The following is a 17,901-nucleotide window of genomic DNA, read 5'->3' as shown; positions in this document are numbered from 1 at the left end:
CGCTGCGGCCGGTTGTGTTTTTTATTGTTGTTGTTGATTTGTTCGATAAAACATTAACGGTCTGACTGGAGGCGCTTCGTCCTCGTGGTGAAACACGGGAAGAAAACATGGACGTGTCGCATCACAGCGGGCAGGTCGAGGAGATTTCTGAGAAACTGGAAAAGTGAGTAACGACAACGCAGAATGTTAACAGTTAGCATTGATGCTAACAGCCGGCTAGCATCAGGATCAGTTAGCTGAGTTGTGGTTTTGGCAGCAGAGGGTGGATGGTGTGGAGAGTTTGAGAACCAGAAATAAAAAATCACCATAACATTCCTGTAATATTGTGAGGCTGGTAGTGTGTTGTGTTATTGTACTGTACAGTATCTTTATGTCTTACAGTATCACTATAATAATACTAAAGAGACTCACAGTGTCACTATATCGTACTTTATGGTATTTCTTTAATCTCCCATGGTATCGCCATAATATTCCTGTAGTGATATAACAGGAGAGAGTTACAGTTGTGTTGTTTTTGGCATTTTAACATGATAATAGTTTGTTTGTATAATTTGTTATAGGATTAGGCCTAGGCTACTTTTTCATAAACGAAAAATGTGAGCGGTGTGCTCTGTGTACAGCTGTGGGTGGCTGAAAGGCATTCTGGGAAATGTAGTAAATCACTAACTGCAGTAGAAGTAGAAGAGGCAGGTTGAGGGAAAGTGGGTTCACCAAACAAGTAAATTATAACTCTTCATCACTAAATAACTCACAGACTGGTGAGATCTGACTGTCTGAGGGCGGAACTGTCCTTTATTATACTGTTTTACTTTAGTAATCAATCACTGCAAGTTATCAATAAGTGATAGTCTTCATGACATTTTACAGTTTAGTCATTTAGCTGACTCTCTGTTGCCACTCAAAAATGACTGTAAAGATCAGATGAAACTTTATTGATCCCTTTGGCTCATTGCAACAGTAAATGGTAATAGAGTACAGCAAAGAGAAAGATGTAAATAATAGGGCTGGGCAATATGGACCAAAAATCATATCTCAGTATTTTTAGGCTGAATGGCGATACACAATATATATCTTGGTATTTTCTATGATGTGGGCTAAATGTTAAGTTGTAAGTAGGGCTGGGCGATATGGACAAAATCAAATATCACAATATTTTTGACCAAATACTACGATATCGATATCGCGACAATATTGTAGGGATGAATATTGGTGCTTTCACAAAATATTTACACAATGAGATTTTTGATAAATAATCATCAGTAATGTGGATATAATGACTAAGTGGGTAAAGGCAAATAATAGAACAGCTAGAACAGTCTGGTAAGTTCAGAAAATGACATCACTTTACTGTAATGCAGCCTTTAAAACCAGGAAAAGACACTTATGCCATATCACCATATTACCATATCCAAAATCTAAGGCGATATCTAGTCTCATATCACGATATCGATATAATATTGATATATTGCCCAGCCCTAGTAAATAATAGAGCAAATATTATTGAACATAACACAACTTACAACTGGAACACTAGAACAACATATTAAGTAAATATATATATGAATAAAAGTGTATGAATTACAGCATATCTGCAGGTTATGCAAAATAACAGCATTACAGCATACCGAGACGAGAAAAATTGTAATTCATTGCAACCATTGGATGCCACCATGCTCAAGCTGGTCTCACTGGGTTTAGGTGTAGTTGTGTGTTGGATGGAGTTTGGCTGTAGGTGCGATGATGTCACTGACCCAGACTTTGTTTTGACAGATCCATGACGATCGATACAGACGACAAGATGGAGACCTACCACAGGTAACTGCCAGGAAAAAACATATGACTCTCTACTCTACATCTCTGTAATAGTTTTGGTTTTTGCAGCAGCAGTTGGTTTGAAAACACCAGTCTGTCTTCTGCTAACTCTGCCACCCAGGAAGCTGTATACTCCATCCTGTCCCAGTCTGCTGTTACGGCTGCCATTTTGTTAGTTCCCCTTTAAAGGAAATATTCTCCCTGAAACACTGTAACACATTTAAAAACAGCTATTGGTGCCTTCCTGGCTCCATTCAGTAGTTTGTTGTGTTTTTCTTCTTGATGGATAACCGGCCAATCACAGACGAGGTGACGTCACCTCCAGATGTTTCCAGTTTGATATGAGAAAATGTTTCAGGATGTAAAACCTCAGCGGTAAACGTCAGGTTTTGGTGTCAGTCCCTCAGAATCAAAGAGCGAGGGCTTCTTTCTAGAGCCGCCATTTTGCACCGAGAGACGTTCAACAGTCATACAGGTTAACGTCTCTAAATCCAGTGTAAGTATGGGGCCGTTATTGTAGCAGAACTATTTGCAAATGTGTGTGGAGAGTTGTGTAACTGTAACTCAATCTGTGTGTGCGTAATCAGATTTGTAAACGTAAAAAAAAATCTCCAAATCTCTATTCAGATTTGCAAGTGTATTGAGATTTGTAAATGTGTAGACAAATCTGTAAATGCGTACATAGATATTAGATATATAATGGCTGAAAAGTATTTTGCTCCAAGAGCTGGAAATGCAGACAAGTCATCAGTCACAGCTCAGGCAGGCCTCTCAGTTGGCTGACTTTTTACACACGACTTCTGCTACACTTCTGCTGTGGCAGAGATCTGTAAATGTGTGTGGAGCTGTGACTGATGCTAGTGTTATTTCAGAAGAAACAAAAGCCCTGCCCGTTTGGTTAATGATCAACAGGACAGGCCTCTGGGATCCACCAGTCACTGTCTGATGACAGCGAAATTTAGTCTCTTCTGCTGTTTCAATCTCATTTTATTTTCTCAGACAAGCACATCACTCTCTGCAGCTCCAGTGCCATCCAAATTCAACTTTTAGTGCACTAGAGTACAGCATTGTATGATTAATAAACAACTGATGCCCTGTTTCATTTCTTTTGCAGATACATTCGGGATGGTAAAGAGGTTGCCAGACAAGGAAATATGCCTAAAGCGTTGGAACTCTTCAAGTTGGCTTATGGCGTTCACCCAAGTGAGAAACTTAAAAGCAGAATAAAGAGAATCGAAGAGGTTATAGCACAGCAAGGATCAGAGAGTGAAGACGAAGAGTTTGTCAACATCAACAACAGCGGCTTAATGCTTTTCAGAGAATTACACGACAAGCTGTATGAGCACCAGAGAGACGGAGTGGCCTTCTTGTACAGTCTGTACAGAGACGGCCGTAAGGGGGGGATCCTGGCAGACGACATGGGCCTCGGGAAGACCATCCAGGTCATCTCCTTCCTCTCCGGCATGTACGATGCTGAGCTGGTGAAACACACTCTGCTTGTCATGCCAACATCACTCATCACAAACTGGACCAAAGAGTTCGCCAAGTGGACTCCTGGCATGAGGGTTAAGGAGTTTCACGGCACCAGCAAAGCGGAGCGGACCAGGAATTTGGAGAAAATTCAGAGGCGGGGTGGCGTGATCATCACCACGTACCAAATGCTTATCAACAACTGGCAGCTCGTGGCATCCTATGGTGGCCAAGAGTTCAAATGGGACTACATGATCCTGGACGAAGCACACAAGATAAAAACCGCATCCACGAAAACGGCCAAAAGTGCCTACGCCATACCCGCCAGAAACCGTGTTCTTCTAACAGGCACTCCAGTCCAGAACAACCTGAGAGAAATGTGGGCTCTCTTTGACTTTGCTTGCCAAGGCACCCTCCTCGGCACAGCTAAAACGTTCAAAACTGAGTATGAGAACCCCATCACACGTGCCAGGGAGAAGGACGCCACTCCTGGGGAGAAGGCTCTCGGGTTTAAGATGTCTGAGAACCTGATGGCTATTATAAATCCCTACTTCCTCCGCAGGACAAAAGCTGAGGTGCAGAAGAAGAAAATGAACAGCACACAGGTGAAAGAACAATACTCAGACAACAAGGATGGCCAAGTCCCAAATCATCCAAAAGAAGCTGGAGCGGTCATGCCAACACTGACGAGGAAGAACGACCTAATCGTTTGGACATACCTGAGCGCGATCCAGGAAGACATATACAGGCAGTTTCTTTCACTGGACCACATCAAGGAGCTGCTGATGACCTCCAGGTCACCTCTCGCTGAACTGACCATCCTGAAGAAGTTGTGTGACCACCCAAGACTGCTCTCTGCTGCAGCTATGGCTCAGTTAGGCCTGGAGGAGAATACAGCCGAAAGCCAACAGGATGACGACACCGAGTCGGCGGCTCACAGCATCGCCAACGTTCCCGACGAAACATTAATATCGGAGTCCGGAAAGCTCGTGTTTCTGATCGCGCTTCTCGAGAGGCTCAAACAGGAAGGTCACCGCACGCTCATCTTTGCTCATTACAGGAAGGTTCTTGACATCATCGAACGCGTCCTTGGCAACAGAGGCTTCAAAACGATGAGACTGGACGGTACGATAACTCAGCTCGCCGAGAGAGAGAAGCGCATCTCGCTCTTCCAGACAGACAAGCGGTACTCCGTCTTCCTCCTGACCACCCAGGTAGGCGGAGTTGGAATCACCTTGACGGCAGCAAACAGAGTTGTGATCTACGACCCCAGCTGGAACCCAGCCACAGATGCTCAGGCTGTTGACAGAGCGTACCGCATCGGCCAGACTGAAAACGTGGTCATCTACAGGCTGATCACCTGTGGAACGGTGGAGGAGAAGATCTACAGACGGCAAATTTTTAAAGATTCCCTCATCAGACAGACCACCGGAGACAAGAAGAATCCATTCCGCTACTTCAGCAAGCAGGAGCTGAAGGAGCTCTTCACGCTGCAGGAGACGCGGTCCTCCTCCACCCAGATGCAGCTCCAATCCCTGCACTCCAGACACCGGCGGACAGATCCTGAGCTGGATGAACACATCGCCTACCTCCACACCATGGAGATGTTTGGCATCTCTGATCACGACCTCATGTTCTCTCTCGACGTCAACCATGACGAGGCCCCCGAGGACCAGGAAGCACACAATTACATCGAGGGGAGGGTCCAGAAGGCTCAGGAGTTGATGAAGGCTGAGTCGGAGTTGCAGATGCAGCTGGCGGAGAGCATGGCATCGAGCACAGAGCCAGCCTGGCTCAGACAACCGGATCAACACAACAGGGAGCGGTCAAATGAGAAGAAACCAAGAAATGCAAGGCCCAGTCCCTCCTTCCCACAACCCCATGACAGCTCCAACAGGTCACCGGTTGTGGTGGAGCTGGACCCGTCTGGTTCTGGCGAGGAGGATGGCGGACAAGATCTAAGTAACCAGGTGATTGATCTAACTGTAGATGAAAGTATGACAGAAGAACAACCTGTTCCAGAAGTTCACCAAGATAAGCTTGCAGAGCTGAACCTGGATTCTCCCAAACACCAGTCTTTCAAGAAGGAACCGAGTGACTTTGAAGCAGCAGATGATTCTGTTCAGGAGGTGATGGAAGAGTCGTTGGTAATGACCGACGTCGCTGCTGCTGAGGCAGGCGATGCCAGTCTGGAATACGTTACAGCAATATTTGATGAAGATGAACAGCAGCAAAATGAAATGTCACTCTCGACATACAGCGGCTCAAAGAATCAGTTATTCGCTGGGGGTGAGGGGCAACATGTCACTCCACTGCGGAATAAGAGACTTTCTGTCTTACAGATGTCCAATGCAAGCTTAAAAGCAGACGCATCATCCAAACTGAGCACAGGGCTCGAGTCCTTTGAAGGCAACTTCAATTTACAGCTGGAGGACAGCGACATGTTCCCAGACAATGATATGATGGAAGAGGAAACTGAAAACCAAGAGATGAAGCTGCTCTCACAGCTACAGATGGAGGGTAGTTTTAATGTTGATAAATCCCTCCGTGAGAGAAGAGATAAAGAAGAGATTGAGCGAAGTATTAACGGCTCCCATGTCTCTGAATTAAACGGGTCAATGGACAACTCGATAATCACTACCAAGAAGAAAAGAGCAGCAGTGATTTATGATAGTGAGGAGGAAGAGGAAAATGATGACGATGGGCAGCAGTCAGAGAGTAGCCAACTTGAGGAATCTTTCCAGGCGCTGGGAGCCTCCACACCTAAACTGGTTCGATCTGGATCCACTCCTCTCAAGTCGCGGAAGAGCGTTGGCGGGAACACCTCCGTGGCCTCGAGACATTCCCTCGTCCAGTCCATGATCGAAGATGTAGAGAACCTCGATGAAGACATGGCTGATGAGGACGACGGTGATGATGACTATTACAGTGAAGATGTTTCAGATAATCATTCTGACATTAGCGAAGGAGAGGAAATCAGCGGTTCGTCTGGTGATAAGCTTCAGCTGGAGGAAACCAACGGAGAGACGCTAAACACAGAGGATGAAGAGGAGAGTGAAAAAGAAGAGGAGGAGGAGGAGGAGTCATATGAGTCGGAGGACGCTGCTGTTGAGTCTGCCTCTGGAGAGGAAGTGAGCAGTAACCCGGAGGAATCCACCAGCGACCCAGAACTAGCTTCCACTGAGAGAATGGACCAGTGCGCGGCTGACCCGGCGCTCACAGACCACAACGACGAGGAGTCGCTCTCGAACTCGGAGGACGGGAGCTACGACTTCCTGGTCAGGAGAGGAAAGCAGTGCCACAGCGAGGGGAAGCTGGACGACGCACTCGGCTTCCTGTTGAGGGCCATCGACATCACACCCGGCGACCCTGAGGTCCAGCTCATGACGATACAGCTGTACCGCCAGCTGAGCCAGAGAACTCAGAACTGATGGCAGCCCTGGTGTGGGAAATAAACGCCTACCAGGGTTCAAAATTAACACCCGAAAATTAAAATTGGTCCTTGATGGATAAATCCATAAGGCCCACCCGCCAAACTGCCCGCTAACTTTTTGAGACAGTAACATTTGAAGCATCAGATGTACACAGTCTTTAGTCTTTTCCTGCTCTAAAACTACACTTCAGATTCTTCCTTGTAATTTAAATTCTGCTGCACTTTGTGATGAATACAGCCTTGATTAATTAACACACTGTATCTGATTCAATTTACAAAATAACATTGAAAATATTGATGGTGGCATATTTCTATGAAAAATGTATAGTAATTATTTATGGCAAGTAAATTAATTCCTTAGAAGGTGAGCCAAAAAGTTAATTTCGGACACTGATCCCTCCCATAATGACGCCGCCTCCCTTTGGGCTTAGCCTTACATAGCGATGATGATGTCACCACCTCAGCACCTCAGCTGATTGCAGTGTATTAATCTAATGCTTGCTGCTTGTTATGTGGTTGGAGAGTCTTTGATGACATCCTAAAAAGCCTCCAGTCAGAAGCGTCAGCTCTGCTGATGTTCAAAGTAACAGTTTACATTTGCACAAACATGCTAGTTCAACATACATGTGCTCATTTAACATTGCTGTATAAACATGTATCATATTTGTATGTGATCCGGTGGTTGTTCTATGGAAAACGAATGTGTAATTGGAGGAGATGCTGTGATGTAATGGATGCATGTGTTCAGCTGGCCAATATAGCGATGGATATGTGTTTATTTTAAGAAATATGGTTAAAAACTAAATTATGTTTGTTTTATGGGAAACTTGTATTTGGAAGTACCTCTGCTGTGTAATATGGTATGTGTTCGTTCAGCCATTATGTTTAGACAATAACTGCATTTCTACATATCTATAACATATATAAGAATAGGTGGGTTTCATATAATTTTGTTTTTCCCTTTTTGGAACTTGTGCTCTTTGTATATACTGTATGTAATTCAAAGATTCTCTTAAAAAGGAAACTGTCTTTTGTTTTCAGCTACATTTGTTGCATTCAGAGTTCAGAGATCTGTCAGCGGGACCTTTATACTTCTTTAATAAAGCATAGTTTTGTTATTGAATCCATTGTAGTTATTTCATGGTGGGACTGTATCAGACAAAAAGCAAATTCCCAGCAGTGTTTGGTTGGTTAGTCATAAAGAAACAGTTTGTCGTTGCCTTAGCGGAGGGTTTCCCACATCCTGGTGTTGACCCAGTTTACCAGACTCACGGTTGAGACCTGAAGCCTCAGTCTGTACCTGAAACCACAGAGGAAAGTGAGGATGATATCAGACTGTGGCTCTGTGGCTACTGGTGTGAAAGACATTTTCAATAGAATAGTGAAAAAAACCATTACTGAATTAATTAAAATTACAAAAGAAATAGACAAGTCACAGAAAATAAATTTAAAAAAAGAAAGTGCTTTACTCTTCTCACTGTGAATCACTCAACAGTTTCCAACAATTTAGTAAAGTATTTAGTAAAAATGGACTTACGTAAGAGAAAAATTAGTATTTAGTAAAACAGAAGGACCCTAATTCAGTGTGAGGTTTAAAAGACAGACGGTCGTCAGTTCAGACTCTCAGCTGCTTGTAACTTGACTCTTAACTGAATGTTTTGTTGTTACTGTGAGTCGCAAAATCATTTTTCGAGTTTATGCATTTTACCAGAAACACCTGAAGGCATCATAGATGTCTCCTGTTGCATTAAGCTCTCAGCCAATCGGCGACCACTATGATAAAATCTTCCCTGCCATTGGCTTGCAGCGCAAATCTTTAGAGGTGCGCTCGATTGCGCGTCCCGACACCCCGGCGGGCGGTGTCTTGGTGTCAGAAACCCGTCAAGGTTAATATTCTGCAGTTTCACTTCCGGTTGAGGTTCGAACAAAGCGTGCTCGTGCAGCTGAATCAGTTCTGTTTCTGATGTCTTCTTCTCTTCTTTTAAAGCTGGATGAAGGTGCGTTTAGTTTGCTGCACGCCACATTCCGATATGGGACGCATGCGCAGTTTATAACCTTTCTGCTGGAGTAGAAACTAACAGAAAAACGTCTTCTGGTTTAGCTTCAAAATAAAAGCCCGGGCACAACAAGCTCCACAGTGCAGAAACTCCAGCGAAGTGTAAACCAGCTGAACTCACTTCACACACCTTTACAGAATGATTTACAGTCACCACCTTGTTAGGCTGACAAATGTTTTTAATATAAATTCATCGTACACTTCATAATCAGCGGTGACAGGACTATGGTAAAAAAGATAAATACTTAAAATAAAATGATTTTTGTTTCCTTTGATGGTTGTTTGATGTTTGATGATCATAGTTTAGTTTACCCTTCTGCTATGATCAATAAATCACTGGCAGTAAGAATTGTGTCGATGGAAAACATAAAATTCCTATATAATATCTAAATTATATTTTATCTACTTTATTTCTGTATTACATAATATCATAAGCTATGAAAATGATTTCAAGAAGAGTCTTAAAATTAACATACTCTTCCCAATAAATATAGGCTACTCTAATTCCTATTTTACCTCTGCTTGTTACTTAGTGAATCTCAAAATATATATATAAAAAGAAAAACAGAAAAATCACTATAATATTGCCTTAAAATTCATTTTAGGGCTTATAGTGTGTGTACTGTGATACTCAATAATGAGTTTATATTGACCTTATTGGACGTTTTTTTATCAATATATATCACTATAGCCTATGTATCACTATAATTTCCCTATAACATTCCAATAGGGACTAACAGCTTGTTAGTTTAGTGATAGGTTTATAGTTACCCTGTTGTACGTTATGGTATTTTTTAAAATCTCCTTTAACCACTATAATTTTCCTATACGTACGAAGTATATTATAGTATAGTAGGCATCTGTGATATTTGCAGAGTAATCTTCTGATAAATTAATTACAGGAATGCTGTAGTCCTTTTTTTTCTTTTTTTTTCGTACGGGGAACTCTTATTTTGATTTTGAAAAGCGCCACAGGAAGTCGTTCTCACTGCTGCTCACTTGACCCTTGTTGAGATTCCAGTCGAGTTTACTGGGATAGAAATACCCGGGCCGACACGGTGGGGAGAGACTTCAGAGGAGCGGAGCCGCCCGGTTTATTACAGCAAACAGACAGAAAGCGGATTCAATAACAAATATCATCATAATTAAAACAGCAGTCAGAGGTTTGGCTGCGGGTGAAATCCCTCTGGCTCTGTAGACCATCCAGGGCGAGCGGCTGGGACAGGAATGGCTCGGCCGAAGAAGAAAATGACTCCTGGTTTTTAGCATTATGTGGGAAAGGCTCGAGGTACGGAAGCGCCTGGAAAACCAGAAGAAAGAGAAGAAGAAGAAGACAGAGACAGTTTCCACATGAAGATGGGGGTCGGCCTGCTGTGGCTGGTCTTGCTGCTGGTCGCGGAGCCGCTCCGCTCAGGTCAGGAAACAGCTTACTACTGTAATGACTTGTTTTATATGAGTGTGTGTTGGAGAGGAGCAGCGGGCTCTCCTCCAGCCTGTCCCGCTGTCTGTGGGACAGTCTGTCACAGTTACACTCTGACATCACTATTTATTTAGCCTTCATTTATTTATTCATTCATGTATACTATCGACCTGATGCTCGTGCAGTCGGGATGACTCTGTCAAGGGGAAGCAGGCAGTAAGACATATTTTTATGTTTCTGAATATATAATTGTTTATAAATGTGAGTTGATTTCCATCACTTCACTGTCTGTAGTTTCAGCAGCTTGTCTGTGTCACTGTGTTTGGTCAGTATCAGTCTGTACTGCTGTACTGTACTGTACTACTATACTGTAGTAGTACAGTATAGAACTACACTTCATTACTGGGATCTTTCTATACTACAGCACTGTATCAAAACATCCTATTATACACTACTATACTATACTATACTATACTACACGTCTATACTATACTACTGTACAGTACACTATACTCCCATCACATCATCACATCACTGTATTGTCTCAGCAGCCTGTCCAGTCTGTCCTCAGGTCTTCAGTGTGTTCAGACCCAGCGGGAGAAACAAATTCATGGACGGGCATTAGATTTTCTCGGGGGGGCGCAATGATTTTTCAACGTAACATAAGAAAAATCATAATAGAACGCCATTAGTTTACACTTTTTGAAGGATATTTCACTAACAAAGCTTATTAATTTCATTCTTTGTCAGTTCACAGAATTGTTTTGTGGCAAGCAAATATCTCATTTAAATAGATTTATTTCTTTGCATAAGCAAAACGCCTCTTGTTAATAAGGGTTTCTCTGCAACAGGTTTCTCTGCACATTTACAATGTTTATATTTTTTTATAATGCGCATTGATTTATTTACTGCTGCTGCGCGTCTCCCGTCCAAATGGACCAATTTGGACCAATACAACGACACTAATATAGAACTTGTAGCCTGCTATATTGTAGGCTATATTATGTATTTTAACCCCCTCAGGTCAACGATGTCCTATAAGACATAGGCTACTAAATATCTCTGGATCGCTGCACAGAGAGACTTTTTTTTTTTTTTTTGCCCAGAAGCAAACTGAACGGTTGAGGCTCCGGTGTGATCGTCTCCTTCCAGAAGCTTTGTAATCCAGCCTTGAACCGCAGTGTCTTTTTAGAGACTTTGTAAGATAAATCCATAATGATAAATCCGTGTGGCAGCTCTGATCTCAAACGCATGCGCAATGGAATAATATGAGATTGACCGCATCCTCCTATCTTAGGGCAGCACCCGAAATAATGAGTAGAATAGCGTAAATGTAGTTAATATACATGTAAATATAAAGTATAAATGCTCAGGAATCTTGTGTGTTTTATCTTAGTACCTTCTAGGCTTCAATTTTTTATTTTTATTTTGGGGGGGGGGCACAAAAGCCCATTTGGACAGGCATTGCCCCCCAGTGCCCCCCGTGACGCCGGCACCGAGTCTGTGTGTATACTGTACCATGCTGTACTATACTATACTACACTATACTGTACTATACTATGCAATACTGTACTGTACTGTACTGTGTGTGTTCTGGGTGTGGCTGCTGATTGGTCAGTATTGATGACACACTGGTATCAGAATCCAATCAGAAACGGACAAACTTTATTGACATCACCAGTAACAACACTGCAGTCACCCAGTAGTTCAGTCAATACTTTACTGGGATCTGTCTATACTGCAGTATACTGCACCGTATCAAACCATACTACTATACTGTACTGCTATACTATACTGCAGTATACTGCACCGTATCAAACCATACTACTATACTGTACTGCTATACTATACTGCAGTATACTGCACCGTATCAAACCATACTACTATACTGGACTACTATACTATACTGCAGTATACTGCACTGTATCAAACCATACTACTATACTGGACTACTGTACCATACTACTATACCATACTACTATACTATACTGGCTACACTATACTACTGTACCATACTACTATACTGTACTACTATACTACTATACTACACTACTATACTGTACTACTATACTATACTATACTACTATACTGTACTACTATACTACACTACTATACTGTACTACTATACTATACTATTCTACTATACTGTACTACTATACTATACGATACTACTGTATCGTACTACTATACCATAATACTATACTATATTACTATACAATACTACTATACTTTACTACTATACTGTACTATGTTACTACACTGTACTACTATAGCGTATTACTATACTACTATACCATACTACTATACTATACTACTATATCATACTGCTATATTGTACTACTATACTATACTACTATATCATACTGCTATATTGTACTACTATACTATACCATATCACTATACTGTGCTACTATAGCGTACTACTATACTATACTACTATACCATACTGCTATACTGTACTACTATACTATACTATATTACTATACTGTAAAACTATAGCATACTACTATACTATACTACTACACTGTACTACTATAGCATACTACTATACTGTACCATACTACTATGCCGTACTACTATATTATACTACTGTACCATACTACTATACTGTACTATTATACCATACTATACTACTATACCGTACTACTATACTACTACACTATACTATATTATTATATTATATTGTACACTATACTGTACTATACTACTCTACATTAGTATACATTACTACACGTTACTGTGATGTTAGTGTATGTTACTGTACAATGCGTTACTATGTCACTACACACTGCTGTACCATACTGTATTGTACTACACAATATGATACATTACTATACATTACAATACGTTGCTATCCTACATTATACTGTTCTGTACTACACCATAATACACTATGCTGTGTTGTGCTGTAGTGAACTATACAATACTGTACTATACTTTGCTATGCTATACTACACTATAAAATGTTTGCAAAGTGATAAAAATGTTTTGTCACTGTACAGATAAGTTAACTAAGTTCAACTTGTAAACTTGTACAGCCGAGGTGACAGACACAGCCCCGAGTCACAGGTTTGATCCCGGAAACAGCCAACGTGTCTATACTGCTGTACAGGGGGTCAGACCCTGACCTCTGACCTCTGACCTCTGACCCCTCTGGTGAAATGTGGACATGTATGTGTGTCTCAGAGGGGGGTGGAGTTGGAAGCAGTGTAAAATTCCTAAACAGAAACAGCAGCAGATCCTGTCTGTCTGTCTGTCTGTCTGTCTGTCTGCCTGCCTGTCTGTCTGCCTGCCTGTCTGTCTGTCTGTCTGTCTGTCTGTCTGTCTGTCTGCCTGTCTGTCTGTCTGTCTGTCTGTCAGGTTGGAGTTCAGCTGGACAGCTCTCAGTTTAATGAAGAACATGTTTTACCTGTTTAACTCTCCAAACAGGCAACCTGAGAACATTTAACCAGGAAAATAACTAAGAACAGAAGGACACATTCCGATATATATTTTGTGGGGGGGGGGGGGGTTAGGGTTAGTGTGTGTGTGTGTGTGTGTGTGTGGCGTCTGGGAGAAGGCAGGTTCAGTGGTTCAGTGTTAAGCAGCTTAGCACCAACAGCCGGCTCTCCATCAGCTACAACCTAAGAAACAGACTGAGCAGGGAAACACACTGGGCCCAGTGTGTGTGTGTGTGTGTGTGTGTGTGTGTGTGTGCGTGTGTGTGTGTGTGTGTGTGTGTGTGTGTGTGCGTGAACGCCTCTTTGCAGTAGAAGTGCTTGCTGACTGTTGAGGAATCCTTCAGCAGGTTGTACCATATTGCATCCTAGATATTTAGTTTTCTTTAAGATATTAAATTGATACTGGACTCTTGATTTGTTCTGACTTGACTTGCTGTTCTACATTTAGACTTGAGACTTGACATTAATGACATGGACTTGACTTGGTAATCTACATTTAGACTTGAGACTTGACTCTGACTTGTACTCTGATGACTTGAAAAGGTTTCTAAAGTCTTGACTTGAGATCTTGTGTTTGTGTAAATGACTTAGATTGAAAGTGATGAGATTTGTTCCAGCAGACGACTGAATTTAAATTCTGTTTTCTGAATTTGTATGGAATGATTGAATTTATTGAAGTTGAAACTGATTATAGAAATCAAACTCATGATGCTCTTACCAAGTTTTTATCCTGTTAAAACCATATTGCATTGAAAAGTCCTAGATATTTAGTTTTCTTTAAGATATTAAATTGATACTGGACTCTTGATTTGTTCTGACTTGACTTGCTGTTCTACATTTAGACTTGAGACTTGACATTAAGGACTTGGACTTGACTTGGACTTGACTTGGTAATCTACAGTTAGACTTGAGACTGACTTGGGACTGGAGTGAAGTTGACTTGGTCTCTCCTCTGTTATGAGAGATAGTTTATTGTAGAAAAATAATCCTCTCTGTTTATCTGTGTTAGACAGTTTTGGTGTTTTGCTGGTGAACTTTCTAGAAGTCTAGAAGTCTAGAAGTCCAGTTGGTTCTGTATGAAGCTGTTTAGTCGTCTGTCTCCCTGCTGAGTAATTACATTTACAGGAACCAGCAGCTACTTTCACTGTTCAGCCAAACACACACACACACACACACACACACACACACACACACACACACACACACACACACACACACAGAGGAACACTCTGCTGTTCCTCTGGATGATGACTCACTCTCTGGTTCGTCTCCATACAGTTTTCCCGCTACAGAACAGGATCAGACTTCCAGTACTGCAGTATTCTGTCTGGAGGTAGTATTACTTTGTAACAGTACTGAAGTACTTTCAGTGTAACTCGGTGTCCCAAATTAATGTTTCGGCTCAGCTGTAAAGTAAACAACAATCTCCACTCCTGCTAAGAATAATATAACATAATTCATACACATTTTTCATAGGAATATATCAGTTTGCAGAAGTTTGTTTTGCGTAAAGCAGCCCAGCAGGCAGCCAATCAGGAGCCTGTTTGATACAGAGCCGTTGTTTTGCGATGATTTGATTGGCTCACAGTCAGAGAGAGCGTACGGTGGCCAGCAGGGACAAAGTCTGGGAACAGGCAAAGACTAAAGAGCGTTTATGACCGAGGCGTTCAGATGTTATCGTGTGGTAAAGTTAGCGGTCAGGTTGTCTGGCTCTGTGGGCGACCTGCTGCGACCAGCAAAACAGGAAGTGTTACAGAGGTCAGGTGGGGCTTCAGTCGGCCTGTGATTGGCTGTAAAGTTCAGGTGAGGTTTCGGAACATCTTACCTCTCCTGAACACGGCAGCTGATCCAGATCCAGATCCAGACCTGAGCTGACGCTGTTTCTCTGAGTTCAGTTAGAGGAGGGAAAGTCAGGAGATTAGGATAGATTAAATTAGATTAGGTTAGGTAAATCTTTAATTATCTCTGTGGGGAAACTGGGTTCACAGCAGCAGAGAGCAGGATGAAGAAAAGACTGAAGACAACAGACAGACTGAAGACAACAGACTGAAGACAACAGACAGACTGAAGACAACAGACTGAAGACAACAGACTGAAGACAACAGACAGACTGAAGACAAAAGACAGACTGAAGACAAAAGACAGACTGAAGACAACAGACAGACTGAAGACAAAAGACAGACTGAAGACAACAGACAGACTGAAGACAAAAGACAGACTGAAGACAACAGACAGACTGAAGACAAAAGACAGACTGAAGACAACAGACAGACTGAAGACAACAGACTGAAGACAACAGACAGACTGAAGACAAAAGACAGACTGGAGACAACAGACTGAAGACAACAGACAGACTGAAGACAACAGACTGAAGACAACAGACAGACTGGAGACAACAGACAGACTGAAGACAAAAGACAGACTGAAGACAACAGACTGAAGACAACAGATAGACTGGAGACAACAGACAGACTGAAGACAACAGACTGAAGACAACAGATAGACTGGAGACAACAGACAGACTGAAGACAACAGACAGACTGAAGACAACAGACTGAAGACAACAGACAGACTGAAGACAAAAGACAGACTGAAGACAACAGACAGACTGAAGACAACAGACTGGAGACAACAGACAGACTGAAGACAACAGACTGAAGACAACAGACAGACTGAAGACAACAGACTGGAGACAACAGACAGACTGAAGACAACAGACTGAAGACAACAGACTGAAGACAAAAGACAGACTGGAGACAACAGACAGACTGAAGACAAAAGACAGACTGAAGACAACAGACTGGAGACAACAGACAGACTGAAGACAACAGACTGAAGACAACAGACTGAAGACAACAGACAGACTGGAGACAACAGACAGACTGAAGACAACAGACTGAAGACAACAGACTGAAGACAACAGACAGACTGGAGACAACAGACAGACTGAAGACAACAGACAGACTGAAGACAACAGATAGACTGAAGACAACAGACTGGAGACAACAGACAGACTGAAGACAACAGACTGAAGACAACAGACAGACTGAAGACAACAGACTGGAGACAACAGACAGACTGGAGACAACAGACAGACTGAAGACAAAAGACAGACTGAAGACAACAGACTGGAGACAACAGACAGACTGAAGACAACAGACTGAAGACAACAGACAGACTGGAGACAACAGACAGACTGAAGACAACAGACTGAAGACAACAGACTGAAGACAACAGACAGACTGAAGACAACAGACAGACTGAAGACAAAAGACAGACTGAAGACAACAGACAGACTGAAGACAACAGACAGACTGAAGACAACAGACTGGAGACAACAGACAGACTGAAGACAACAGACTGAAGACAACAGACAGACTGAAGACAACAGACTGGAGACAACAGACAGACTGAAGACAACAGACTGAAGACAACAGACTGAAGACAAAAGACAGACTGGAGACAACAGACAGACTGAAGACAACAGACTGAAGACAACAGACTGAAGACAACAGACTGAAGACAACAGACTGGAGACAACAGACAGACTGAAGACAACAGACTGGAGACAACAGACAGACTGAAGACAACAGACTGAAGACAACAGACTGAAGACAAAAGACAGACTGGAGACAACAGACAGACTGAAGACAACAGACTGAAGACAACAGACTGAAGACAACAGACTGAAGACAACAGACTGGAGACAACAGACAGACTGAAGACAACAGACTGAAGACAACAGACAGTCAACAGACAGGAGCAGACTGTCTGACACTTCAGATCAGCAGCTGTGTGGATGAGAGAACAAAAATACACAAATGTCTCCTGATGTGGAAATATGTTTTGTAAGATATTACATCACATTTACAGATGGAGGTCAAACATGTGCAGGAATGTGTAGAACGTACAGATGTGTGTGTGTTGGGCAACACCTGGTCACATGACCAGATGGAGGCCGGTTAAAGGGGCGTTCCACTCATTTAAGACTCATACAGACTAGGGCTGGGCGATATGGTTGAAATCAATATCATGATAATCATAAGGATTTTTCTCGATGGTTCATGTATACAAACCCACGTTAAATAATCAAATGAATGTTCATCTCATTGAACCGAATGGTAATGTTAGGTGTGATGTCAAACAAAACTGAAATTTTCAAATAATATTCCTACCATACCTCATTTTATTAGAGGTTTCAAGTAAAATTTGCTTGTCATCATCAATTCAGACAGCAGAAATGTGTCACGATATCAAAATATCTTCATAT

The 17,901-nt window shown here is 42.1% G+C and overlaps 1 protein-coding gene across 1 annotated transcript; it reads left to right on the top strand.

Annotated features, from left to right (window-relative positions):
- Window positions 1-7,815, top strand: ercc6l (excision repair cross-complementation group 6-like). Its single transcript, XM_071519963.1, has 3 exons — window positions 1-163; window positions 1,771-1,815; window positions 2,927-7,815. The coding sequence occupies exons 1-3, from the start codon at window positions 108-110 to the stop codon at window positions 6,711-6,713; spliced, it is 3,888 nt and encodes a 1,295-aa protein (XP_071376064.1). The 5' UTR covers window positions 1-107; the 3' UTR covers window positions 6,714-7,815.
- The last annotated feature ends 10,086 nt before the right edge of the window (window positions 7,816-17,901 follow it).

The sequence above is a fragment of the Centroberyx affinis genome, unplaced genomic scaffold (assembly GCF_046629955.1).
Source record: "Centroberyx affinis isolate AG114_WGS23_722 - 3 ecotype Tasmania unplaced genomic scaffold, CSIRO-AGI_Caff_v1 ptg000062l_1, whole genome shotgun sequence".
NCBI classification, from domain to species: Eukaryota; Metazoa; Chordata; class Actinopteri; order Beryciformes; family Berycidae; genus Centroberyx; species Centroberyx affinis.
Note: the sequence above shows the minus strand (reverse complement) of the source record. Positions and strands in the feature narration are given on the sequence as shown.

Excerpts from the sequence above, each read along its gene's own strand:
- ercc6l (XM_071519963.1), top strand. The coding sequence starts at position 108 with ATGGACGTGTCGCATCACAGCGGGCAGGTCGAGGAGATTTCTGAGAAA. Across the intron at positions 164-1,770 it reads ATTTCTGAGAAACTGGAAAA|ATCCATGACGATCGATACAG; the intron begins GTGAGTAACGAC and ends TTGTTTTGACAG. Across the intron at positions 1,816-2,926 it reads AAGATGGAGACCTACCACAG|ATACATTCGGGATGGTAAAG; the intron begins GTAACTGCCAGG and ends TTTCTTTTGCAG.